Source organism: Felis catus, chromosome D1, assembly GCF_018350175.1.
Source record: "Felis catus isolate Fca126 chromosome D1, F.catus_Fca126_mat1.0, whole genome shotgun sequence".
Lineage (NCBI taxonomy): Eukaryota > Metazoa > Chordata > Mammalia > Carnivora > Felidae > Felis > Felis catus.
Window position 1 is genome coordinate 38104328 of NC_058377.1, and position 27345 is coordinate 38131672.

General features: G+C 37.5%; 1 protein-coding gene across 4 annotated transcripts in view; it reads left to right on the forward strand.

The window, feature by feature from the left end:
- The window catches only part of MTMR2 (myotubularin related protein 2), a 116294-nt gene that overhangs the window by 59780 nt on the left and 29169 nt on the right, over positions 1-27345 (forward strand). For 3 of the 4 annotated variants that reach the window (XM_011286509.3, XM_011286508.3, XM_019811599.3), the window contains 6 exons: positions 5154-5229; positions 10154-10248; positions 10400-10510; positions 13640-13741; positions 15092-15175; positions 26700-26849. In XM_011286509.3, the coding sequence (XP_011284811.1) occupies positions 5184-5229; positions 10154-10248; positions 10400-10510; positions 13640-13741; positions 15092-15175; positions 26700-26849 (588 nt within the window). In that variant the 5' untranslated portion in view covers positions 5154-5183. Of the gene's footprint in view, positions 1-3681; positions 4008-5153; positions 5230-10153; positions 10249-10399; positions 10511-13639; positions 13742-15091; positions 15176-26699; positions 26850-27345 lie in introns of those variants that run through there. The other variant, XM_045038582.1, reaches the window with a different exon arrangement.

The following is a 27345-nucleotide window of genomic DNA, read 5'->3' on the forward strand; positions in this document are numbered from 1 at the left end:
CTTATGATGTAGCTGTCTCATTTCATATTCACAAACCTGTAAGGTAGATGTTGATATTATCTCGATAATATAAATGATGAACCTAAGATTCAGAGAGGTTACTGTGGTGGCGGTAAGTGGATTTTGGTGGGGGGCAGGAAGGTAGTTAACATGTAAAACTGAAGTCTTCACTATATACCTCGCATTTCTTATATGTAAGTTTTAATTTTGATTTCCCCTTTTCAGCTTAATTACCACCTCAGGTAATTTTTTTTTCTTTTTTAAAAGCAGGACACGTGGGTTATATTTTTGGTAGCCTGGCATATCTGAGAATAACTTCCTGTTGCCGTCAAAGATGTCAGAGGGGTCCCAGCATTTTTCTCACAAAGATCCGATAACATTTTGTTACTGTTTTCTAGAATATAGTTTTACCAGATAAATTGAAGCTCGCCTGATCTTGTTTTTGTACATGACATCCCCCCTCCCCCACCTCTCTCTTTTGGCCTGTATTCTCAGAGGCTGTCTTAATTCTTAACAGTTCAAAAAATTTGCTGTGATTCACTTAGACCTATCTGTCATTGACTTTTATGTGGAACATGGTAAACTATTTTGATCAACAAACTTAGAAAACCTGTGTTCATTTCAAAAGCATGTTCTTCACTTATGTATTGGATTATTGCTCTTGATTTTTTTCCTTCAGGAAATAGAATTCTTTTATTGATACTTTAACCTCTTTTATCTGTTTTTCCTACAGATTCTTAGAGCAGTTTTCATGTTTGTCCTCAACATAAATGCTGTTTTCTGAATAATCAACTCAGTTCTTTATTATTTCCAACACAAATTTTGTTACTACGTTTTTAATTTTTGCAATCATTCCTTATCTTACCATTTCTCTTAGTCTCCGTGTGTCTGTCCTTATATCTTTGCTTTATTTCTTAGGGAATATGGTTGATTTCCTTTTGGGTGTATGCCAGATAGCTTGTAAATGTTTCTACTAATGCCTAAAAGAATTCTTTTCAGAAGACTACTTTTTTGTTGAGCTTCAAGCTGGTACTCCTTGTCCTTGTCAAATAATCTTTTTTTTTTTTTTTTTTTCCTAGGCCCTGTTGTTTCTCTTCTATTTAAGGGTAGATTTGTTCACAGTCAGTGTTTGCCAACAAAGGGTCCAGATTGCCCTTGGCCCTGCTCTGTTTACTTGGGTTCCTTTTTATATCTTCAGCTCTAAAGTGAGTTGTTTTGTATATCCTCTAGGGCATGCCTTCTGTTAAAAATCTGTCATCTGGGGGCAGCTTTTCTGGGCAGATAATGGGATCTTGACTTGCTTCCCTTCGTTGCCTTGTTCTCTGACATTCTCATCAGAACAAGAGTGAGAGAGTCTATGGCTCTCAACGTGACTGCCTGCATGAGTTCCTGGTCTCACCTCTCACTTGATAAAGCTTTACTTACAAACCTTACACCTTCTGTACTACTGTGTGTCTGTGCCACAACTGCCTTCCTCTCTACTTCTGTTTACAACACACGTTTTCTGGGGTGTGCAGTGTTCTTCTGAGTGTAGAAATATAGAAAGAGAATAAGTCTTGGGGACAACACTGTGGCAGCTACGAGGATGTATACCTGTGCAGTATAGCAACTATTGCCCAGCTTTGTAAGTGACACAATATTTGTATTTCCAAGTCAGGTGGTTAGATGATGGGCAAAAGATAAAGCATTTCATATGATCTTTCACATGTGTAGCATGCTTGATTTTTGTTCTTTTGTATACTGTGTGCTAGTTATTACTTGTATCTTTCAATCCAGTTCTGTTGTTTTCATAATTAGAAATTCTTACCAGATTCCACTTATCAGTTGTTGGTCTGAATTTTTATTATGACGATTAATAGAAACACTTAAGTATATATTATATGTCAGCACTGGTATAAATGTTTTAAATGTATTAACTCATTTAACATTTTTGTGAGGTACCATGACTATTATCATTTCATAGATGGGAAAAATGAAGCATAGAGAGGAGTTGAACACTCTGTCCAAGAGTTCTTAGCATGTGGCATGGTCAGGATTTGAACCCAGGAAGTCTATATATTTTCATATTGCAAGTTTTTATCCTGTTTTTCTGCTTCTTCATTGCCTCATCCTTCGTCTCTCCTTCCTTCTGTCTTCATTCTTTCCTTTTTTTTTTTTTATGGTTTCATAAAATGCTATATCAGGAACTGGCAACTAGATGCCATTCAAAAATATGACCTTTTAGGAGTTATAGAATGTGGCATATAAAAATCATATGTGTGTGTATATATTTTAGTTCTTTGGGTATTGCATTAAGGTTACTTTATGAAACAAATTGTTAAACTTTCAAAAGTATAATATTAATTTGGTTAGATTATAAGTTTATTAAACAGAATTAATTTGTTCTTTGTAGTTCCTACTTTATTGGCCTTAGATGAGCATTGGGCTATGACAATAATGCCTAACCCTTTTGTCTAGTCTTCCCTAAGCACCTGACTTAAACTAAAGAACGCTTGATCATCAGGAAGATTAGATTCATTAGGTTAGTACTGATCAGTATGAGCACCACTAGAAATATAGCTGATTGAAATGTAGCTGGCCTGGATTGAGATATGCTATAATATAAAATACACTCTAGAGTGTAAAAAAATAAAAAAAATATATGAATAAAAGGATATAAAATGTCCCATTACTACTTTTAAAAATATATTTTTAAATTCTTTTTAAAATTTACTTATTTTTGAGAAACAGAGAGAGAGAGAGAATGAGCAGGCGAGGAACAGAGAGAGAGGGAGACACAGAATCTGAAGCAGGTTCCAGGCTCTGAGCTGTCAGTATAGATCCCGATGCGGGGCTTGAACTCACGGACCGCGAGATCGTGACCTGAGCTGAAGTCAGTTGCTTAACTGACTGAGCCACCCAGGTGCCCCTACTACTTTAAAAAATATTACATGCCAAAATGACAATACTTTTATTGTCATTTTATTTTATTTTTTATTTACTGGATTAAATTAAAGATATTAAAACCAGTTTTGCCTGTTTCTTTTTACTTTAAAATTTTTTAAATGTTTACTTATTTTTGAGAGAGAGAATGCAAGTGGGGAGAGAGAGAGACAAAGACACAGAATCTGATGCAGGCTTCAGGCTCTAGGCTGTCAGTACAAAGCCCCATGTGGGGCTCGAACTCACGAACTGTGAGATAATGACCTGAGCTGAAGTCAGACACTTAACCGACTGAGCCACTCAGGCACCCCTCTTTTTACTTTTTTAATGTGACTACTAGAAAATTAAAAATCACATATGTGGCCCATGTTACATTTCTATTCGGTATTCAGAGTGTATAAGATATGACACCTCTTCTCACAGAGTCTGTAGCAAGAGAGTAGATGGTGTGGTAAGTGCCAGATAGGAGCTCATGCATAGGAGAGCCCTGAGTGAGTTTGAGGGCCTGCAGAAGGTGACCTTTAAAGTGGCTGCAGTACATTGTTTTCTCTTCCTTTTTACCTACTTTTGAAGACTCTACATCTGCTTTTTGGACCAGAGGAAATAAAAGCCAAAAGCTACTTAAAAAGTGTTTGGGAATCTTTTTTCTAGTGGTGTTGGTTCTCAGTCTAATGAAACAAGTCAAGGTTGAAGCAGAAGGCCTGAGTCTGCACAGAGACCACTGCTCAGCCCTCCCCCAGATGTGACTTAGGCAACGAAATGGATGCTGGTGTCGTTTGTGAAGTATGAACACAGGTCAGCTTGAGATCTGTGGAGTTCAAGGTGTTTGGGGGACATCTGGATGGGGAGGAACAGTAGCAGTTGGTTGAATGGAACCTAGAGTGCAAGAAAAATCTGAGCTGGCAGCATAGACCGAAGTTAGGTGAAGCCATAGGTAACGTATGAGATATCAGGAAGTGAGTAAAGTGAGGTGTGGACAAATCTCTGAAGAACAGGGAAGGTTGGGGAAAGGGAAATAAAGCTTATTGAAAAAGAATGGTCAGAGAAGGAAGAGTTTAACAGGATGGTGTGCTTTCAAGAAGCAGGCAAGTTAGGGTGCCTGGGTGGCTCAGTCGGTTAAGCATCTAACTCTTGATCTTGGCTTAGGTCATGATCTCATGGTTCATGGGTTCGAACCCTGAGTTGGGCTCTGTGCTGAAAGCACTGAACCTGCTTGGGATTCTCTCTCTCCCTCTCTTTCTGCCCGCCCCCCCCCCCCAAATAAATAAATAAATAAACATTAAAAAAAAAAAAGGCAAGTTTTAGATGAGGTCAGATGTAGTTGAGAGATAAAAATAAAGACTGAGAAATGTTCATTATCTACAATAATGAGAAAGTTATTGGGAAGAAAGTGGGTTCCCCGGAAGGATTGGGTTAGGTGGTAAAACCACATTGCGGGATGTTGAGGAATTAACATGAGCTAAAAAATTGGAGACAATAAAGATTATTGTCTAGAAGTGTAAGAGGTGGAGGTGGGGAGGCTTGTGGTAGCTAGGGGGATGTATTTATATTTAGCATATGACAATTGTGTGTGTGTGTGTGTGTATGTGTGTGTATGTGTCTTGCTTGTTTCATAAATCCATTATGCAACCGTGTATCTGTATCTTTACATCCTTGGAATCCAGTGTAGCATCTTTTGTAAGCTAACTATTCAATAACAGTTGTTGGTCATGATTGTAATATATTAATACCTCTTTTTCAACAAGATACTTTGTCGCCATCATTTCCAAATTCTCTAAACATTAGATCCGCATAAGACCTTGATATTATCTGAGTTTAAATGCACTAAGGCCCCTGGTTGTGGTTTAATGGAAAGCACATGGGCTTTGCAGTCCACTAAACTATGATTCGCATCTAGATTCTGACTTGTCAGCCACGTGGCCTTGAAGAAGTTAATGGTCACTTCAGGCCTGTTTTCCCTCATCTGCGAAATGAGGATAATAAGACCTACGCTTATAGGGCTGTTGTGGGATTGATTCATTGAGAAAACACGTAAACTGTTTTGTATGGTACCTCATATGAAGTAGGCACTCAGTAAATGCCCTGTAGAAAAACAGCTTCACGTGTGGCACGTGCCAGCACCATAGTTTTTGTAATTTGATTTCAGGTAGTGTGTGTGATACAGTGTGAAAAATTGGCCTTTGAATAAAACATGTTTCTTTTCTTGCCCCCTCCTCCCCTTTCCGTTCCAGGTCCTGAGGGAATCTAACAAATTAGCAGAAATGGAAGAACCACCCTTGCTTCCAGGAGAAAATATTAAAGACATGGGTCTGTAATGGTATTTTTTGTTGAATTTCCTTCTCCTTTCTGAGGATACAGACTGTTCAATACTCTCCGTGTACAGAGAGCAGCCTCACTGTCCGAGACACCTTATGTCTGACTGCACTCATTACTGCCAGTCTTCCTAGCATTTGGTGTGTCCTGTAAGCCTGGATCTACTGCGCTTACTGGTCATGTGTGTACTTGGACTACTGGGAAACATACATAGTGAATTACACCCTGCTGCTTCTCTTTACATTCATTTGCTTTCCATTCATTGAAAGTAGGTGGCTTTTTCTTGTCAACTGTCACTAAATTTTTTATTTTTTTAATTAAAAAATATTTTTTAATGTTTATTGGTTTTGAGAGAGAGAGAGAGAGAGACAGAGAGAGAGAGACAAAGAGCAGGGAAGGGGCAGAGAGAGAGGGAGACACAGAATCCGAAGCAGGCTCCAGGCTCTGAGCTGTTAGCACAGAGACCGACAGAGGGCTTGAACCCACAAACCGTGAGATCATGACCTGAGCTGTAGTTGGCCACCCAACTGACTGAGCCACCCAGGCGCTCCCTGTCGCGGAATTTTTTAAAGAAAGCTTCATTATTTTAAATGACTGCAGTAAGATATTGGCTTGCCTAGATAAAACATTGACTTGTCACTTTGTACAAGTAATTTTTCTCAAAACACGTTCTTTCTGCTTCCTTTATTTTTTCTACTCTGAATAAACTTAGGCTGAGTTTTGGATGAAAATATCTCATCTCCATTGCCAAGCAAACCTTTTGCCTATGGCTGCTTTTCTTTTGCATCCTAAAGAACTAAGCCTTAACGTATTGTATGGACTGGAAACAAGCATTTAATTTTGTTTTGTTTTGTTTTTTGGTACTCAGGCTTTTACTTTATGACATGTGTGTGGTAATCTACAAAATACCATCGCTCTTGAAATAAGAAGTAATTAATTAAGAGAATAAAGTAAATGGTTTCCTAGCCAATGAAACACCACCTTTCATTTATTTCAATTATAATTTTTAAAAGGAATTAATAAATGCTTAATTTATCCTGGCGAGGTGTCATTCCCTCGTGTAAAAATAAGAAAGTCAAAAGGCTTGCCTACCGTACATTTAGTTCCTTTGCTCTTGCAAGATACATGTTTCTTTTTGCTTTTAACTCTTGACTGAATACCTCCCCAGTTTCTTTTTTGCTCCCTGCTCAGCCTCGTGTATGCCCTAAGTTCTTGTTCTGCTGAGCTACTAAGTTAGTATTCTATGTTATCAGCATTGGACATTACATAATAAGAATGGTTATCATTATTGAATGCCCACTGTCTCATGTAAGCGTCCTCACATCTTCTGAGAAAGACTTTAATCCCATTTTGTAGATGAGGAAACTAAGGCATAGGGAGATTACATAGCTAGTAATGTTACAGCGAGTCTTATGACTGACAGTGTTTTGCTCTTCTGAGCCTGAAGTACATGCTATTTCCACTGTGATAAATAACCTTATCAAAGACTCTGAAGTTACCACTCCAACTCTCGTTGGCTTCTGTTCCTTTAAATAGCGATACTCCTTTAGGACTTTGTCCTTGATCTGTTTCCCTTTTTCCTCTTAACTGCTCTTTTTGGTTGACCATATCTAAATTAGTAGCTCTACCTACCATATATTTACTGATGACTCTAAAATGTGTTGTTTTTAGTGTGAACTTCTCTCCTAATGCATATAAACAAATGCCTGTGTCCTATATACATGCCCTTGGATATCGTATAGATGTCCCTTATACCCAGCATCTCCCAAACTGAAATCATCACCTCTATCCCTAAATTTACTCCTTTTCTTTTCTTCTCTCCCTCTGTTAGTGCTAACACCAGTTGTCCATTCATTCAAAGCAGAAATCTCAATATATCATCCTGGACTACTACTTTTTTTTCTGAACTCTGACATCCAGTGAGATCCAGAGGACTCAATCTCTAAGAATTTCTTGAATTTCTTTTTTTCTCTCAACTGTCCTTAGTCATTGATGTCATATATGTGTATATTGAATTTCATGTACCTTTGAGAAACTTCAAGTGAAGGTATTAAGTGGAGGTATCTTAGGAGCTTAAGAGAGAGTTCAGGACTGGAAGTCCAGATTTGAATCATCAGAACATAGATATCCATTCAAAATGAGAGGAGGAAATTAACCTTTGGAGCATATAGTGAGGAGGGAGCCAAGAACATGGCTTTAGTAAACAGTTTACAATACTTGGTAGAAGAGGAACCCAGGAGGGAACTTGCAGAGTGAAGAGTGTGTGATACAGTGTATCACTGTAGAGAGAGCCAGACTGTGTATTTACCTTTTTCCCCAAAAGTACTTTCCTTCTCCACTTCTGTATCTTGGGTTCAGTTCTTCCTCTGCATTGAGCGCCATCTCTCTCTCTCTCTCCCCACCTAAAGGATACCTGTCACTGGGGCACAACTCACATGCCGATGTTCCTGGAACATGTTTTCCATGTTCGATGTTTTCTGATCCTCCAGCTGGATGGATTTCCCCTTCAATGTATTACTTAGAGTATGTTTGTGTGCCTCTCTTTCTGTACAGATTGCATGCTCTCATATATTATATTTGTGTATATTTTATATCCCTATAATATGTATTCTCAAGGTCACTTTAGCTCATCTCACAGAAACTATTATGGGTCTTTCCTCTGTGAACTCGGTGAAAATTTGAGAGGGTTGGTAAATCTAATCTCTCAGTACGACTAGGTGGGATTAGTGTTGCAAAATTCAGAGGAATACCTAATCTATTAAATATTCTGATTCAAAATAATCTATGTAGACTTATGTGAAAAATTTATGTTTAATATAAAGTGTAAGGCTAGAGTAACCTAGAATATGTTAATCCATGTAGATAAGGCATTTGATTTTTAGTTGGTCTAATATAAATCTGCAGTTTAATTTTTTAAAAGTTAGAGTAGTGTTAGGAACATCACCTGAATGCTTTAAGGAGGTAACAATATCAGAGTATTGTGGCCTGGGTGTATCAGGAGTAGAGATAACTCCAGACTACAACCTTTCAACCTTTAACACGGGAGTCAGATTATGCTATATTAGTGGTTTAGCTTTGCATGACGTGATGGAAAGAGATTCGAATTTGTAGTCAGAGGAACCGCATTCAAGTCTTAACTTAGTTACTAGTTCTGAAACGTTAGGCTATTCTCTGAGCCCCGGTACTCTCATCTAAACTTTTAAGTGTAATTATAGGTCTCATATGCAAGGTTTATTAGGAAGGTTAAAGGAAGTACACAGGTGAAAAATACTTTATAAACTATGCAGTGCTAAGCCATCCATGCTGGTTGTTACTATTGTCATTTTCTCTGGAATGGTTCCTGGTCATAATCTCTCATCTACTTGGTACAGACCCTGATAGGCATAAATTCTCTCTTCATTGTGACTTAGCTGCCACCAGCCTGAGGAGGAACAATAAAGTGGGCAGAACGAAGCAGAACCTAATGACTGATGATAATAGTAACATAGATAGAAACGCTTTGTGTATGTATACCGCTTACAATTTTGGAAGTACTTTCATGAATTTATGCATGATTTTAGAATAAAGGGTAAGGTGTAACAAAAACATTGGACATATCTTGCAGTAGCATATAGAATAATGAGATTGATTTTCTTGTGTGAGTAAAGAAACTGGGTCTGGAAAGAATCCAGAAATGTTTTAGTAGCATTGAGTAAACTTTTCTCATTGAGGTAAAAATTTATAAGGGCAAGAAAATGTATGGAAGGCAAGTTTATGTATCTTTCCTTAATGATGGGTTTATTTAATTTTAAAAGCTTCCCTCTAAATGAAGCATGCATTGGAAACAGTGATTTAAAAAATGTAGCTCATACTTGAACATTCCCAAGGGAACTATTTTGAAGGTTAGAAATGTTTGTTGTAAGGTCAGTCTCATTTCAGATTCCATACCAAGCATTCAGTCCTCCAAAGTGGTGAGTAAAAAGCCAAGTCAGGAAGTTGCAATACCATATTAATACGTATTTTATGTCCCTAAGTTCTCCCAGAAGCCTCTTGGACAATTCTTAGTAATTTGTTGCTGTTGCTTGTGCCTTACTTTCTTGGAGTGATGAAGATATTCCTCTGTTTGCTCATTGGCTGCTATAATGACATCACAGGGATTTATGAATATTTTAGGATGTAAAAAAGCTCATAGTGGGCATTATGAACTCTACCATATTAAATATTATTTTGAGCTAGTGGTAGCTGAGTTATCCTGCTTCATTAATGGATGTTTAAAAAAGCATAACGCTGTGTAGATTCATCGTTAATCATGTAATAGAACAATGCTTGTGATTATTTCTCTACAAAGTTTGACATCAGTAGCTTGGTCAGAAATACAACGTCCTCTTATTCTATTATTTTTCTAAGAAATTATATTTCGAATACATTGCATTTCTCCTACAGTATTTTCCCTGTAAACATAATCAGGTCAGGAGTTTCTGGTATTTGATCTTCCAGATGTATTTTCGGAGGGATGTTGATAAATTAGACTGACCAGAAGTCCAGCAGATTGGGGAGGTGATCTAGAAACTATAAGATGACTGGTGTCTGTGGCCTAAGACATTTCCATTTGTTAACCACCATCACTATCACCCTTCAGCCACGACTCCAACTCCCACACAGAACTTTATCCAGCGGGGAGCTAGCCTGCTCTTCTGTCTAAGGGCAAGTGTTTTCTCTGCCTCTTCAGTCCTTCCCACTTACTCTGCATCCCTTCCCCAGACTGGTATGTGGTCAGAAGCTTGGATTTGACCTCTGAGTTCTGTTTGAGTCACTGATTCTGTGATTTTTGAGCCCAGGTTAGAATAGCAATCAGAATTATTTTACTTGTGAAAAGATGAGAGCGCAGTTTTTAAAAGTGCACAATGTATGGTAAACTGTGGACTCTTTGCTTTTGCAGCCAAAGATGTGACTTATATATGTCCATTCACTGGTGCTGTACGAGGAACTCTGACTGTCACGAATTACAGGTTATATTTTAAAAGCATGGAACGGGTAAGACTGGTGGGACTAGATTTTTTACATGTACTTCTGTGTGTGGTTTGTAGTTTTGTCCATTTTTGATCATTTTTAATTAAAGCATTTCTAATTATGATCATTATATCAATTGTTCCATTTTAATTGCTGTTTTCTTTCCTTCCTTTAGGATCCTCCGTTTGTTTTAGATGCCTCTCTTGGTGTGATAAGTAGAGTAGAAAAAATTGGTGGTGCTTCTAGTCGAGGTGAAAATTCTTATGGACTAGAGACTGTGTGTAAGGTAAATGTTATAATATTTGTGCAATTTTTATTTGGTTTGAAAAGCTTTCTATTAAATAGAACCTGTGTGTAGAAACTTGTTTCCAAACTGTCAAATAGATTTCATACTGAAACATCATTCTAGAAGACAAAAACAACAATTAGGAGTATTAAAGGTAGTCTCTCATGAATTAGGCTTGAATTCTTTTGGACCCAATACAAGTGACTTTGACATTGATTATTTCATGTTGAGCCTCAAAAAATCCTGAAGTAGGGATGATAGAAATGATTACCTTTAATTTACAGAAGCCTAGGGGTGAGCCTTCGTACTGGAAGAGCCAGCTCTGATGTATTCGTCATCACCTGTCGTTCCAGTCTCACAGTTTTTCTGCTTCTGAAAAAATGGTGTGAAAAACTTGACATTATAGACCTTCTCTATTTTCTTATCTAACTCCTATCCTTTTTTTCTCCTCATGGTTGGCTCTGTTTTATTTTCGTCCCCGTATTTTCCTTTGCCATTTTCTCTAACTCAAAGCATTTACCTATCATATTTATCTTTTAAAAAAAATTTAATTCCAATGTTGTTAACATACAGTGTTGTATTTGTTTCAGGTGGACAATACAGTGATGTAGCAGTTCCATATTTTACTCAGTGCTCATCATAAGTGTACTCTTAATCCCCTTCACCTGTTTTACACCCCCCCACCTCCCCCCGGTAACCAGGAGTTTGTTCTCCATAATTAAGAACCTGTTTTTTGGTTTGTTTCTCTCTATTTTTTTTTTGTTCATTTATTTTGTTTCTTAAATTCCATATATGAGTGAAATCATATGGTGTTTCTTTTAGCATTATACTCTCTGGATCCATCCAGGTTGTTGCAAATGGCAAGATTGCATTCATTTTTAACACTGAATAATATATACATGCACACATACACACACAACATACACACACACAACTCATCTTCTTTATCCATTCATCTACCAGTGGACACTTGGGCTGCTTCTGTGGTTTAGCTATTGTACAAAATGCTGCAGTAAACATAGGGGTGCATGTCCATTTGAACTAGTGTTTTTGTATTCTTTGGGTAAACACTCAGTAATAAGATTATGATCTGAGGGTAGTTGTAGTTTTAATTTTTTGAGGAGCCTTCACACTGTCTTCACTGTGGCTGCACCAGTTTGCATTCCCACCAACAGTGCACGAGGGTTCCTTTTTCTCTGCATCCTCGTCAGCACTTATTTCTTGAGTTTTTGATTTTAGTCATTCTGACAGGTGTGAGATGATATCTCATTTTGGTTTTGATTTGCATTTCCCTGATGATGTCTAACTTGTATTTTTTAAATGCGTTGATATTTGAATGAAACTTAGACTTTTAGATTTTCACCGTTCCGTTCAGTCATAGATCTTTCATATTAGGTGCCACTTCTTTGGGTGCTGTTCTCAATGTGGTCTAATTAATACCTGTGCACATGTCAATTCTAGATCACCTTAATTTTTCTTTGGTTCTTCTGCCAGTGCCAAGAGTAAAAGCAAGTTCCTTTCTTATGCTACTCTTAGAAGTTTTGTGTATCTAGTAATAAAAGTAATGACTTAATAATTATTTTTATGCTTTTCCACTGTTTTTTTTTTTTTAAATTTAACGTTTATTTATTATTGAGAGACAGAGAGACACAGAGCGTGAGCAGGGGAGGGGTAGAGAGAGGGGGAGACACAGAATCTGAAGTAGGCTCCAGGCTCTGAGCTTCCAGCACAGAGCCCCACGTGGGGCTTGAACTCACCAACTGTGAGATCATGACCTGAGCCGAAGTCAGCCACTTAACCGACTGAGCCACCCAGGCGCCTCTATGCTTTTCCACTGTAGTCAGAAGGGATCAAAGAGTGCAGTAGCTTTCAACCATGTGTCAGGCATGTTTAGCTTTCAACCATGTGTCAGGCACATTGTCTCCTGGTCACTTTTCTGTAATCTAACAGTAAATAGAGTAAATTTGTAGGCTCCCGGCTGTGGTACTTTTAGATAGCTGTGTGGTTGACAGAGCGATTCTGAATATCTCTACTAGTGGTAAAGATTTTTACTGAAGAAAAACAAGGTATCAGCTTAGATTTCCATACATGTTTGTTTTATAATATGGTAGAACTAGCATCCTATTTGTGGGTCAGATTTCTAATAAAATGTTCTACTCATTCATGTACGGCAAGTGCATTGTAGTGTAGTCTCTGTATTCAGTTTTACAGGATTGGGTATAGTTTGAATTCTGCCTAGATTATAAAACACCTAGATAAGATGGGTTGTTTGAAAGTATTCTTAGTCCCCAAGTTTTTCTTAGTGCAGTTAAGATGCCAGTAAACCAGAACATGAATATCTGTGTTCAGCCCAAGCACAGAAAATTGCTTGAGGCAAATAACAGAAACGGGAGCCTCCTTGGTCTTTAGATCTGACTCTAGAGCCCGCATGATATCAACCAAACAATTGAGAATTCACCTGTTAGGAGATGGTTAAAGAACTTGGACATGGAGTAGACAAGGAGATTTAGGCAGAGTTTGATTCTATCAGTCTAATAGCAGGAAGCTTACAAAGATCCAATGAAAATGAGTCCTGGGAAGGGGTCATAAATAGGAAAGTCATCACTAGGCATAATGGGAATGAAGATACTTATGAAATATAACAAGAGCTAATCAGGTTTTTAATAGGGAAATTGATGACAAAATGGGTTTTCACAGGGGAAGGACATACGTGAGCTGTGTATCAGTCATAGTAAATTTCAGATATAGTATCTTTTATCTCTAGTGCCTGCATCAGATGCTGTCTCCTTTACTGGCTTATCTTGAGTAAATACACAGAAATAAAATTTCTGTCCTCTGAATAAAATGAAAGATATATAAGAACATTATGGAAAGTTATAAACATTATTAAAGAACTTTAAATAAATAGATGAGTAGGCACAATAGCCTGGAAATTAGAGTACCTTGTGGTTTTGAATATTTCTTTCAATAAGGCATTGTGATTTCCCTGTCTCCAGGAGCTCTTGTCCTATTTTTGTATCACACATTCACAGGTCTTAACATTTTACAAGATAGTTCCCAGTTACCTTATGTGTTTGTTCAATAAAAGGTGAACAATTACAGATGACTTGGATCCTAAATCTTTTCTAGGATATTCGGAACTTACGGTTCGCTCATAAACCTGAAGGGCGGACAAGAAGATCCATATTTGAGAATCTAATGAAATATGCATTTCCTGTGTCGAATAACCTGGTAAGGTGTTTTTTTTTTCTTTATCTTAGAAAAGTGTGTATTATAATTTTTGGAGTACTATAAAGAAACTTGTCTAAGCTACCTAGAAACTACATTTACGATCCTACTTTGCCATTAAACCAAATGCATAATTTAGGTTTAACCTAATCTCCTGGAATAGTTCTTTTTTGGTATGAAATGAGGAAGCTGGACTAGCTGATTTCTGAGGTCAGTGTCTGCCCACTGACATTCTATAATTATATGATCTTTCTATCCAGGGCATTCCCATGATGAAAAGCTGTCTGTGGTCTTCATTAGGATTTGAAATTTTTTTGTTTGTTTGTTTTTGTTTTTTGTATTTTGTTTTTGTTTTTGTTTTTGTTTTTGTTTTTTTGTTTGTTTATTTATTTTGAGGGATGGAGAAGGGCAGAGAGAGAGAGTCCCAAGCAGGCTCTGCACTGTCAACACAGAGCTCAATACGGGACTCAATCTCACAAACTGTGAGATCATAATCTCAGCCAAAATCAAGTAGTTGGACGCTTGACCGACTGAGCCACCTAGGCGTCCCTGAAATCTTTTTTAATTAGGAACTGAGAGTTAAGTCTACCAATTTTAGGAGGAAAGGGTGGACAAATACTTAGCTGAGCTCCTGCTATCTGCTAGTCATGATGTTAGGCTTCCTCATTTATGTTACATAATCCAGCTTCCATGGTGGGTGTAGCCCCAGGGTAGGTGACAAATATTATTTATCCCTATTTTGGAGTTGAAGCCAGGAACAGGTAGGCAGTTACCTCAAGAGCACAGCTAGTAGGGAGTAATATTGGAATGAGTACTGGTCTTTTGACTCTCCTTTGAATGTTTTTCATCATAGTTGTTTCTGTCATTCTGTCTATTTAAATGATAAGTTTTCTTTTTTGGTATACCGATTGTATGCCAAGAAATAATACGTCCAGTTTGTTTTAGAAAATGTAGCATCAACTTTGGCTGCCTAACTGCTGACATCTGGGATGTCAAACCGATTAATTATATCAGAAGATGTCTTTTGTTATGTAAAGTCTTTCATTATTTAGAAGAAAACCTAAGCAGCTGATATCTGAAGGAAATACGGTGATATGTTAGCATTTGATAAATCTTGGTGGTGGGCCTCTGTGCTTTTCTATATGTTTGAAAAATATGAAAAAAACAATATATTTTCAAAATTATAAAACAAGAGCTAAAACAGCAATATGAAATAGGACACCAATACAAAACATCCTTACAGATGAGTAAATGAAAACTTTGGGTATGATAAGGATATATTTCTGATTATCTCCTTAAATGTCTGGGTTTTTTTTTTTTTTTTAGCTATTAACTCTGTTTTCTGTTTTGTAGCCTCTTTTTGCTTTTGAATACAAAGAAGTATTCCCTGAAAATGGGTGGAAGCTATATGACTCTCTTTTAGAGTATAGAAGGCAGGTATGTACTTTTTTTCTTTCAATTTTAATGTTACGGATTATTTTCATTACAACAGAAAGCTTAAAGGTAGACATAAACAGCTTTATGTAAGTTGTATGGGTTTTACTGTTGTTCTTTCAATGAAGCCTAATCCTGATTTCTTGTCTGCTTTCAGTTTCTTTAAACTGGGTTAAGACAGTGCCAAACTCTGTTTGAGACAGAGATCTTTTAGAAATCTTTTCTTGTCCACCTAAGACCTTACAAGTAAATCAGCTTATTTAAACAATGGTTAATAATGGTAAAAATTAAATGGTAAATATGTTTACATTTTGATATTCTTATATGCCATTCAACATTATTCACACATACTCTTCTCTTTTGGATATCCTGTAACATAATTCCAAAAACTTTTATAGTAGTTCTCCTTACAGCTTAGCTCCCCATGAAATTTTAGAAGTTTTAGCTCTTCATAGAGGACACACGTCTACATAAAATGTTAACAAATCAAATGTGATAGTATACCAAAGAGATAATACATCGTGACTAAGATGAGTTGGTTTAATGTTAGAAAACCTGTTGGTGGGATTCACCACAGCAAGAGATGAAAGCAGAATTCAGTCTGGAAATGTCTGGAAATCTGCAGCACAGTCCATCATTCTCCCTCTTCTTTCTCGACCCGCCACTTCCCAGAGCCCTTAAACTGACATTTAAACTCTCCCTACAATAGTCTTTATTTTTAACTTTGCCCGTGTTCGCTGTGCTTTCTTGAGAATTTAAGTTCAGAGACATTGATTGTTTCTTTGGTAATCATTAGATCTGATACCCAGTTTTTCTGGAATTCAGATATGAAAAGAAACTGATTTTGTCTTTAGATTTCAAACATTTCATTTGAATTATAAAGCTTCCAATTGACTGAAGTGTGTTTCACAAAGCAAGGAGAGTAAAAACCCGTCACACCACTAGAGAACTAAAGATACCCAGTGGTTTGAAGCGCAGTTTGTTGCTCAGTAGCATGTGGCCAGTAAAATAGAAAATTTCTTATCCAGTTATAAAGCCAGCAGCTTGGCAGAGTATGAAGCAGAATACACAATAAATGGATCAATTAAAAATCAAGAGTCTACAAGTAACATTGCAAGATATTTGCCACTTCAAAAAGTCAGTGTCAGAACTGGGTGGGAAAGCAACCAGACAATCTAACCAATGTCCTTGGAATGGTCGAAATGAGGAATATTCTGTGGGGATCTGGGCAGAAATTGCCATCTGTTCTAGTAGCACTCAACATAGAACTTTGGAAAGCAGGTGGGAGACCTGTGGCTACAGAAAAGAAGTGTTATTAACAGAAAAAAATAAGTTAAAGAGTAAATGAACAGTTATACCCTAATTATAAGATGAGGAAGTGTGGCAGTCAGAATAGAGTCTCTACATTAAATGATATAGATGCTTTATGATCTTTGACTTACTGGGTGAATTTTTGACTTTTTTTTTTCTTAAAGAGTTAGATACTTTGTCTCTGAGTCAACTAAGCCAAATCATAGTATAAATAACACTGCATTTTTTGTAGTTAGAAGATTCAGGTTTTGGGGTTTATTTTGGTGTATATTAAGTTTATGATAGGAGAAAATGAAAATAATACTTTAATAGAAACCTTAAGACTAAAGATGAAACATCAGAGTATCCCTTTTCAATTAAAAAAGATTTAAAGTGGTAACCCTTGCACCCTGCATAGAATTCAAAAGTTCAAAAGCGTCTATTGAAAGGTAGGTTTCCCTTCCAGGACAGCCTTGTCCCTCAGCCACCCCAGCTCCTCTCCCGTTAGGAAATAAAGTTACTGGTTGCCTGTGTATTCTCTCAGAGATCTTATGCCTGCAAAGCCTGAGTATATGTGTGCATTATTTTTTTAAGCAGATAACAGTTCACTGTGCACACTGTTCTGTACCTTTCTTTTTCACTTAATGTGTTTTGGAGATCATACCGTCTCAGAACACACAGACCTCCCTCTTCTTTTTTTCTTTCAAGTTGAGGTATAATTCATATTCCATAAAATTTACCACTTTAAAGTGTACAGTCCACTGTTTTTTAAACTTGTTTTTTATTATTTATTTATTTATTTATTTATTTATTTATTTATTTATGTATTTATTTATTTATTTTAGAGAAAGAATGTGAGCAGGGGAGGGACAGAGAGAGAGGGAGACACAAAATCCGAAAGCAGGCTCCAGGCTCTGAGCTGTCAGCACAGAGCCTGATGCGGGGCCGGAACTCACAAACCACGAAACCATGACTGAGCCGAAATCAAGAAAGAGTCAGACGCTTAACCGACTGAGCCACCCAGGCATCTGGTTTTTAGCATATGCCCAGAGGTGTACAACTATTACCATGAATTCCAGAGCATTTAGAAGACTGAGTTTGAATCCTATCTCTAGCTCTTACTTTGCCCTCACTCTTAGGTATGTGCTCTTGAATGAGTCATTCATATCAGAGTGCTTTTTTTTTTTTTTTCAATGTTTATTTATTTTTGGGACAGAGAGAGACAGAGCATGAACGGGGGAGGGGCAGAGAGAGAGGGAGACACAGAATCGGAAACAGGCTCCAGGCTCTGAGCCATCAGCCCAGAGCCTGACGCGGGGCTCGAACTCACGGACCGCGAGATCGTGACCTGGCTGAAGTCGGACGCTTAACCGACTGTGCCACCCAGGCGCCCCCATATCAGAGTGCTTTTATTTTTTACTTGGTCATAGGAACTCATTTATAGGAATGTCTGAAGGATTGTTAATATACAGGAAGATATTTTATGAATCAAAGAAATCTATTCAAATGATTATTGTATTTATTACATTGTAAAGCTTTAAAAAAAGAAATCATGACTGCTTAGATTCATTGTGTGCAGCTGCTAAAACATGAAAGAAAAGCCACATTAATTCTGTAGACCTATACATTATAGTGCTAATCATACATTATTTTTAATGGACAAACCTATTAACAACTGTTTAAACTTGTTACCTAAGAGGATGTTTCTTTAGTTTACTCTTTTTTTTTTTTTTAAGTTTATTTATTTTGAGAGAGAGAGTGAGCATGAGCAGGGCAGGAGCAGAGAAAACAGGCAGGAGAGAGAGAATCCCAAGGAAGCTCTATGCTGTCAGTGCAGAGCCTGATGTGGGGCTCAATCTCATGAATCAAGAGATCATGACCCGAGCCAAAATCAAGAGTTGGACACTTAACCACCTGAGCCAGCCAGGCACCCCTCTTTAATTTACTCTTTTTAAAAAAATATTTGTTATGCTAAGTGAAATAAGTCATACAGAGAAAGACAGATACCATATGTTTTCACTCTTATGTTGATCCTGAGAAACTTAACAGAAGACCATGGGGGAGGGGAAGGAAAAAAAAAAAAAGGTTGGAGAGGGAGGGAGCCAAAACCATAAAAGACTCTTAAAAACTGAGAACAAACTGAGGGTTGATGGGGGGGTGGGAGGGTGGGTGATGGGAATTGAGGAGGGCACCTGTTGGGATGAGCACTGAGTGTTGTATGGAAACCAATTTGACAATAAATTTCGTATTAAAAAAAAATAATAAAATAAATAAATAAATATTTATTAAGAGAGAGAACGCATGAACAGGGGAGGGGCAGAGAGAGGGAAACAGGATCTGAAGCAGGCTTTGCACTGACAGCAGACAGCCTGACGTGACTCGAATTAACAAACCAAGACATCATGACCTGAGCTAAAGTCGGATGCTTAACCAACTAAGCCACCCAGGAGCCCCAAATTTACTCTTTTTTTAGAAAGTTGTATTTACTTATTTTGAGAGAGACAGTGCAAATTGGGGACAGGAGAGAGAGAAGGAGAGAGAGAATCCTAAGCAGGCTCTACACTGCCAGTGCAGAGCCCAATGCGGGGCTCACACTCTTAAACTGCAAGATTATGACCTGAGCTGAAACCAAGAGTCAGACACTTAACTGACTGAGCCACCGAGGCCCCCCTAATCTACTCTTGGTGCTCGTAGTGATTATACAGAGGAACCTTGAAATTTATGGATAAGGTCAAGAAAAATCATCAGTTGCTAAAACAGTAGAAGTTAGTATTAAATAAATGAACATGGGTCTTCTGCAGGAATATTCAATCATAGGGTAGATGTATTGCTTAACAAATTTGGAAGACATTCAAATCCAGTCAAGGAAAACAGAATTTATCCTCAGAACTGGAATATATATAACTAAGGAAAGCTATAATTCAGTTAATTTAGTTGTAACTTGACTCTGATAAATGGGAACATTAACTGAAGGGCAGTGATTTGCAAGGAGAGTATAAACATGTATGCCAAAATCAATACTTGTCGGTATGTCTTTAGTACTGTCTACAAAGAGTGTATGCTGACTAGCCAATGCCACTTTTTGGTTTGGAAGTGAATTCCTGTAGTGGAGATAGGTGTGTCAAAGAATGAGGAAGACTATAGTCATAAATGTAATGAATGTAACATAAGTAATGTAAGTCAGTGGTTCAACCCCCACTCTGACAATTTCCTGAAGCATGTTACGTACTGGTAACAGTCGTTCTCCGTGGGAGTGGTTTTCTTTAAGGATGTGTGAAGGTATTGACAGATGGGAGTATCTACCTGGGTTGGGAGTGGTACATTAGGATCTCAGGTGATGTATGCTTTTAGGTGATCCAACCCTCTTAGCTCTCAATCCATATTTTCTAAGAAAACTTCAAAAGCCAATTTTGCTTCTTATGAAGGCTTCCTTTTGGTTCATTGATTTATCCGTTAATACATTCCTTCCTTCCTTCACTCATTCATCCATCCATCCATTTATCAAATTTATACAGCACTACTGTATACTAGTGGCTAAGTCTTTGAAACAGGAAGATACAATCCTGACTTGCAAAGAGCATATATTTAATGGAGGATTCAAAGAAGTAAACTAAGAATTAAAGTACACAGTGATGAATACAGTGACTGATAAAGCAGGTACTCCAGTGAGAGAACATGAGGCCGTTTGGGAACTAAAAGTATTTGGTACAGGCTAGACTAGAGTTTGGAGGGGCAAGACATCAGTGTGGAGAAAGTGGGAGGATGAAGGCCTTTGCTAAGTCCCATAAAGGAATTTCTTTTACAGTTTTATTGAGAAATAATTGACATACATCACCATACAAGTTTAAAGTGCACAGCATGATGGTTTGATTTACACATATTGTGACATGATTACCAGAATAGGTTCCGCTAACATCCATCTTGTCACAATAGACAGAATAAAAAAAAAGGAGAAAGAAAAAAGAGGAAAATTTTTTTTTTCTTATGAGGAGAACGCATTGGATTTACTCTCAGCAACTTTCCTTGTATATCATACAGCAGTGTTAGCTGTAGTCGTCATGTTGTACATTACATTCCTAGTATTTATCTCCCTTGTAATGGAAGTTTTACCTTTCTACCACCTGACCACTTTCCTTTAGTTTCCCTTCCCCCACCCTGTGGCTCTGGAAACCACAAGTCTGTTCTCTTTTTCTGTCCTTTGCTATGAGTTTTTTTTTCTTTTTTTAAATATTCCACCTGTAAGGGAGATCATATAGTATTTATTTTTTTCTGTTTGACTTCTTTCACTTGGCATAATACCCTCAAGGTCCTTCCATGTTGTTACAAATGCTAAGATTTCCTTGCTTTTTATGGCTGGGTAATATTCCATTGTATAAGTATACCACAGCTTCTTTACCCATTTATCCACCAGTAGACATTTAGGTTGTTTCCATGTCTTGGCTATTTTAAATAATGCTGCTATTGGGGCGCCTGGGTGGCGCAGTCGGTTAAGCGTACGACTTCAGCCAGGTCATGATCTCGTGGTCCACGAGTTCGAGCCCTGCGTCAGGCTCTGGGCTGATGGCTCAGAGCCTGGAGCCTGTTTCCAATTCTGTGTCTCCCTCTCTCTCTCTGTCCCTCCCCCGTTCATGCTCTGTCTCTCTCTGTCCCCCCAAAAATAAATAAATGTTGAAAAAAAATAATGCTGCTATGAACACGGGGGTGCAGGTATCTTTTCAAGTTGCTGTTTTTGTTTCCTTTGGATATATTCCCAGAAGTGGAATTGCTGGATCCTATCATAGTTCTGTTTTTGATTTTTTGAGCATCATCCATACTGTTTTCCATAGTGGCTGAGGCACTTTACAATCCCACCAATAGGGTTTTCTTTCTTCACGACACCAGCATTTGCTGTCTCATGTTTTTGTTTTTGTTTTTCTGGATAACAGCCACTCTGACAGATGTGAGGAGATATCTCTTTGTAGCTTTAATTTGCATTTACCTAATGACTATATTGAGAATCTTTTCTTTTTTTTATATCATAATTGCTTTTATTTATTTTTTTAATATATGAAATTTACTGTCAAATTGGTTTCCATACAACACCCAGTACTCATCCCAAAAGATGCCCTCTTCAATACCCATCACCTACCCTCTCCTCCCTCCCACCCCCCATCAACCCTCAGTTTGTTCTCAGTTTTTAAGAGCCTCTTATGCTTTGGCTCTCTCCCACTCTAACCTCTTTTTTTTTTTTTTTTTTTTTTTCACGTATCTGTTGGCCTTGTATATATACACGAAACATTTTTTTTTTTTTTGAGTATAGTTGACATACAGTGTTACATTAGTTTTAGGTGTACAATGTAGCGATTTGGTGTATTGCATGAGTTCTTTATATATTTTGTATATTAACCCCTTATCAGTTACACGGTTTACAAATATTTTTTCCCAAACTATAGGTTGTCTTCTCACTTTGTTGATGATTTCTTTTGCTGTGCAGAAAATTTTTAATTTGATGTAGTCTCTTTTGTTTTTTATTTGTTTCTTGTGCTTTTGGTGTCCTATCCAAAAAATTGTTGCTGAGGTCCGTGTCAAGGAACTCTCTATTCCTATATTTTCATGGTTTCAGGTATTACATTTAAGTCTAATCCATTTTGAGTTAATTTTGGTGAGTGATGTAATACATGGGTCCAGTTTCATTCTTTTACATGTGAATATCAAATTATCCTGGCACCATTGATTGAAGAGATTGTCCCTGTTCCATTGAGTTCTTTGCTCCCTTGTCAAATATTAGTTGACTGTCTATGTGTGAGTTTATTTCTAGGCTCTTGATTCTGTTCCATTAGTTGTATTTGTCTGTTTTAATGTGAATCTGTTTTGATAACTGTGGCTTTATAGTATAGCGCAAAATCAGGAAGTGTAACAACTCTGGCTTTGTCCTTCTTTCTCAGGATTTCTTTGGCTATTCGGTGTCTTTTTTGGAGACACAAGCTACCTTCTCACTTATTTGCATCTTTGTTCAGTTTTTTTTTTTTTTTTTTTTGTCAGTGTCTTGTAGTTTTCAGAGTAGAGATCTTTTACCTCCTTAAGTTAAATTTATTTCTAAGTATTTTATTGTTTTTGATGTTATCGGAAATTCGTTCTCATCGTATAGAAACACGATTGATTTTTGTATGTTAATTTTGTATCTTGCAACTTCACTGAATTTATTGATTAGATCTAACATTTCTGGTCTTGGGCTTTTCTCCTTTGAGGGATCTTTTTAAAATTGTCTATTTATTTTGAGAGAAAGTATGTGAGCAGGGGTAGGAGCAGAGAGAGAGAGAGAGAGAGAGAGAAATCCCAAGGAGGCTCTGCACTGTTAGCACAGAGCCCCATGTAGGGCTCAAACTCACAAACTGTGAGATCATAACCTGAGCTGAAATCAAGAGTCGGACGCTCAACCGACAGAGCCACCCAGGCGCCCTTGCATTGAGAGATTTTTAACTACTGATTCAATCTCCTTACTAGTAATTGGTCTATTCAGAGCATCTGTTTCTTCTTGATTTAGTTTTGGTAAGTTGTCTAAGAATGTTTCCATTTCTTCTAGCGGTCCAGTTTGTTGGCAATTAGTTTCATAATAACCTGTTACCATAATTTGAATTTCTGTGCTATCAGTTGTAATATGTCCTTTTTCATTTATAATTTTGTTAATTTAGACCCTTTCTCTTTTTCCCTTAGTTAGTCTAAGAGTATAACTAAGATATAGACTTAGGTTGTTAATTTGGGATCTTTCTTACTTTTTAAGGTAGGCATTTATTGCTATGAACTTCTCTTTTAGAAGTGTTTTTGCTACATCCAGCAAGTTCTGGTGTATTGTGTTTGTTTTTGTTTGTCTCAATAAACTTTATTTCCCCTTTAATTCGTTCCCTGACCCATTGGTTGTCCAGGAGAATGTTGCTTAATTTTTTCATGTTTGTGAATTTTTCAGTTTTCCTTTTGTTACTGATTTCTAGTTTTAGGACACTGTGGTCAGAGAAGATACCTGGTATGATTTTATTAGTCTTATTGATTTTGCTAAGACGTGTTTTGTGACCTAACATGTGGTCTGTAGTAGAAAGTGTTCTGTGTGCACTTCAGAGTATGTATATTCTGCTGTTGTTGGATAGAGTGTTCTGTGTATACCTGTTAGGTCCATTTTGACCATAGTGTTGTTTATATCCACTGATTCCTTATTGATTTTTCTGTCTAGGTGATCTATCCATTGTTGACGATGGGGTATTGACATCCCCAACTATTACCATACTACTGTTTATTTCTCCTTTGCTCTGTTAGTTTTTGCTTTATACATGTAGGATTTACTTTATACATTTAGGAGCTCCAAAGTTGAATGTGTAAATATTTACAGTTGTTTTATCTTCTTGATGTATTGTCCCTTTTCTCAGTATACCAAGACTTTTTTTTCCTTTTTACTATTGTTAGTTTAAAGTCTATTTTGCCTGTGTGGTCACCCTGCTTTTTACTTTTTTTTTTAAGTAGGCTTCACACCCAGTGTGGGGCTTGAACTCACAACGCTGAGATCAAGAGTCCCGATGCTTAACTGACTGAGCCAACCAGGGTCCCCACCCCTGCTTTTTTTTTTTTTTTTTTTTAAATCATTTGCTTGCAATGTCTTTTCCCATCTTTTCATTCCCAGTCTGTGTGAGTCTTTGAGACTAAAGTGAGTCTCTTATAGGCAGCTGAATTCTAGGGCTGGGACAACTCCTCATTTGAGAATCTAAATTAGGGAGTTCTGTACCCTGCTGAGTTCCCTGGTCAGAGTGTACGTGCCCCGGGCTTGGCTGTGCAGGTGAGCAAAACCATTGGTTTGAATTACTACTTGGACACAGCAGGTATGAACTCTGTTTCCCTGTAGTGTGAGATCAGAGTAGGGACTCCTACAAAGCAGATCCACAATGCTGGGATGAGGGAGGAATGCTGTTGGTGGTCTGCTCCTGGCTTATGCTTCCTACTGGAGGAGCCAGGGGTTCAGAGGAGACCTCTCTGTGTGGTGGTGCTGGGATGGCCTTGGGGGAAGGACAGTGTGGTCAACATGCAGCCACTTCTCTTCCCCTTCCATTGCAGGCTTTCTGGGTCTCCGTGTTGTAGGATTCTCTCGATGCTGTCTTGTTCCTGAATGGTTGTTAGTTGTTCTTCTTGCATGGAGGAGCAAAGTCAGGAACACCTGTGTTGCCACCTTGGTGACCTCACTCCTCCCCATGAAGGATTTATACTTTATCTGAAAAGGAATAGGTAACCATAGACAGAGGAATGGCATGCTAACTTGCATCTTAGATGATTATGTGGAGGCAGCATGGGGAATGACTTGCAGAGGGACAGGAGAGAAGTGGTAATGGCCTGAATTAGGGAAGTTCCAGTGAGGATGGAAAATAGTGACCAAAGTTTTCTTTTGATACTTTTAGAAGAAAAAAGTCATAGAAACCGGTCGTGGATTGGATGTAAGGGGTAAAGATGTAAGGAAGGGGATGAGTTAAAGATGGTATCTAAGGTTTTTGCTTGAGTACCACCTCTGTGAACTTGCCAGTTCACCATACTTTTTCGTTATAGCTTGGGAATACATTTTTAAGCCTTTAATTCTTTCTTTTATTTCTAACAATAAGTAAGGATTTTACCTGAACCATTTTTTAGTATGTAAAAAGTTAAGGAAAGCAAGAGGGAAAGAGTGATGTGTATCATAAGAAGCTAGGTTGAGACTAGGCTAATGTAAATGGAATGTAAGGCACTGATGAAGAAACACCATGGCTAGGAATTCATGGAAACTCTATTGATAGCATTTACCATATGATTACTGGGAAGAAATTTTCTTTCCTTTCTTATTTTTAATATTGTCTTGGGTATTTGGCAGTCGCTTGAGAAATACCTCTTTAAAGGGGAGTACATTCTGCCCTTTGATTTCAGATTTTTGTTAACAATTTCATGAACTAGGATATTAATTTTTTTTAGGAACAATGTACTTCTAAATAAAAAGGATAGGTTTGGAATGTACATGGAATTCTTTGTTACCTCCTTTGGTCAAGTTGCAGTGTACCACAATTTCTTCACCTATAAACTGAAGTTAACAGAACCTGAGTACAATAATATGTACATGTGTGTGTGTAAAAAGTCTGCTGACATGCACCTGTGCATAACAGGTACTCAGTAAATGTGTGTGTGGTGGGGGAGTTTACTATAATTTGGTTTCTTTCTATTCTTTCTTTTTCTGATTATGTGAGTTGTCAGGGGCCATAAATTTTAAATATATATATTTTCTTAATTCCAGTTAATTAATGACCTTCTTTTCTGTGGAACAGAAGATGGAAAATTTTAAGTGTCTTATTTAAGTAACCCTTTATGTGAAGTAGTAGACTAGTTATAGCAAATCCTGAAGGACCAAATGAGGGCTTATTAATTGATTTGTTTTCAAAAATATTTCTCTCGCCTGTTGGTTTTGCCTTCTGATACTCCTTTTTTTTTTTTTTTTAATTTTAGAGAGAGAGAAAGCATGAATGAGCAGGGGAGAGGGAGAGAAGGGCAGAGGGAAGGAGAGAGAGAAGGAGGGAGGGAGAGAGGGAGAGAGAGAGAGAGAGAGAGAGAGAGAGAGAATATCTTAAGTAGCTCCACGCTCACACAGAGCCCCACATGGGGCTCAATCCTACAGCCCGGGGATCATGACCTGAGCTGAAACCAAGAGTCAGATGCTCAGCCCACTGAGCCACCGAGGTGCCCCACTCTCTTGCTTTTCTACTGTGTGTTAGATTAGCAACATTCCATTACTACTATAATTTAGGAGGGAAAAATTCACTTCAGGTATGTAAGTGATAAGCATATGTATAGCATTCTGGTGGATACTTGGATATTTGGTAGCTGCTCCCTGACATTTCTTTATTTAAGGTATTTGAATGGCAACAAAATCAATTATCCAGTCAACCTGAATGAGACTTTTTTTTTAAAGACGGGGAACATTTTCAGCGTTACTGTGTCCTTCCTTCCTACTGGATATGTTTAGCGCAGACCCAACGATCGATCAGTATTTAATGATTTAAGAAATCTTTCAATATGTAATTGAGTACCAAACTGAACACAGATCCCTGCATTGGAATAGCCTGGCCACTATACCAGTAGACAGTGACTATTCCAACAACTTAAGAGATAGTGGAGACAAGAGAGGTTAAATAGGATAGCTTTTATTTCATTATATTGTAATATTTTAGGTAGTAATCTGTCCTGTGTTTTATTTCACATGTAGGGAATTCCGAATGAAAGCTGGAGAATAACAAAGATAAATGAGAGGTATGAGCTTTGTGATACATATCCTGCCCTATTGGTTGTGCCAGCAAATATTCCTGATGAAGAATTAAAGAGGGTGGCATCCTTCAGATCGAGGGGCCGTATCCCAGTAAGTATGAAGCTTTGAGGAGACTTTGCAAATGCTTTTGTACTCTGCGTGATGCTGAAGTTAATGAATGGGAACATGGATGCAGGACAAAAATAGCTGTAGCAACAGGCCTTTCATGGGGGTATTAGAGGATGAGTTATTTAGCAAAATGAAAAGTGGAGGAAAGACTTCAAGAAGTTTCTGAGAATCCGATATGGGTATTAGAGAACTGCACAGACTTGCAGTTCTTAACTTGAAAACAAAGTTGGCTCTGTATTGTTCACTATTTCTTTATTTTATTATATATTCTTTAATCATGGTGATAACTGCTCTTTTCCTTCAAACCCTGGAAAGAAGAAAACTTTATAAATTTATGATGAAGTATTGTGTTTTAGAAAGATTGGCTTAATTAATTTTTGTTACAAAGCTCATAGATTCTGAAGATGTTATAGACAGTTTGCTGATTTAGTAATAAAACTTTAAGAGGTTTACCTAACACTCTTAATATATTTTTTCC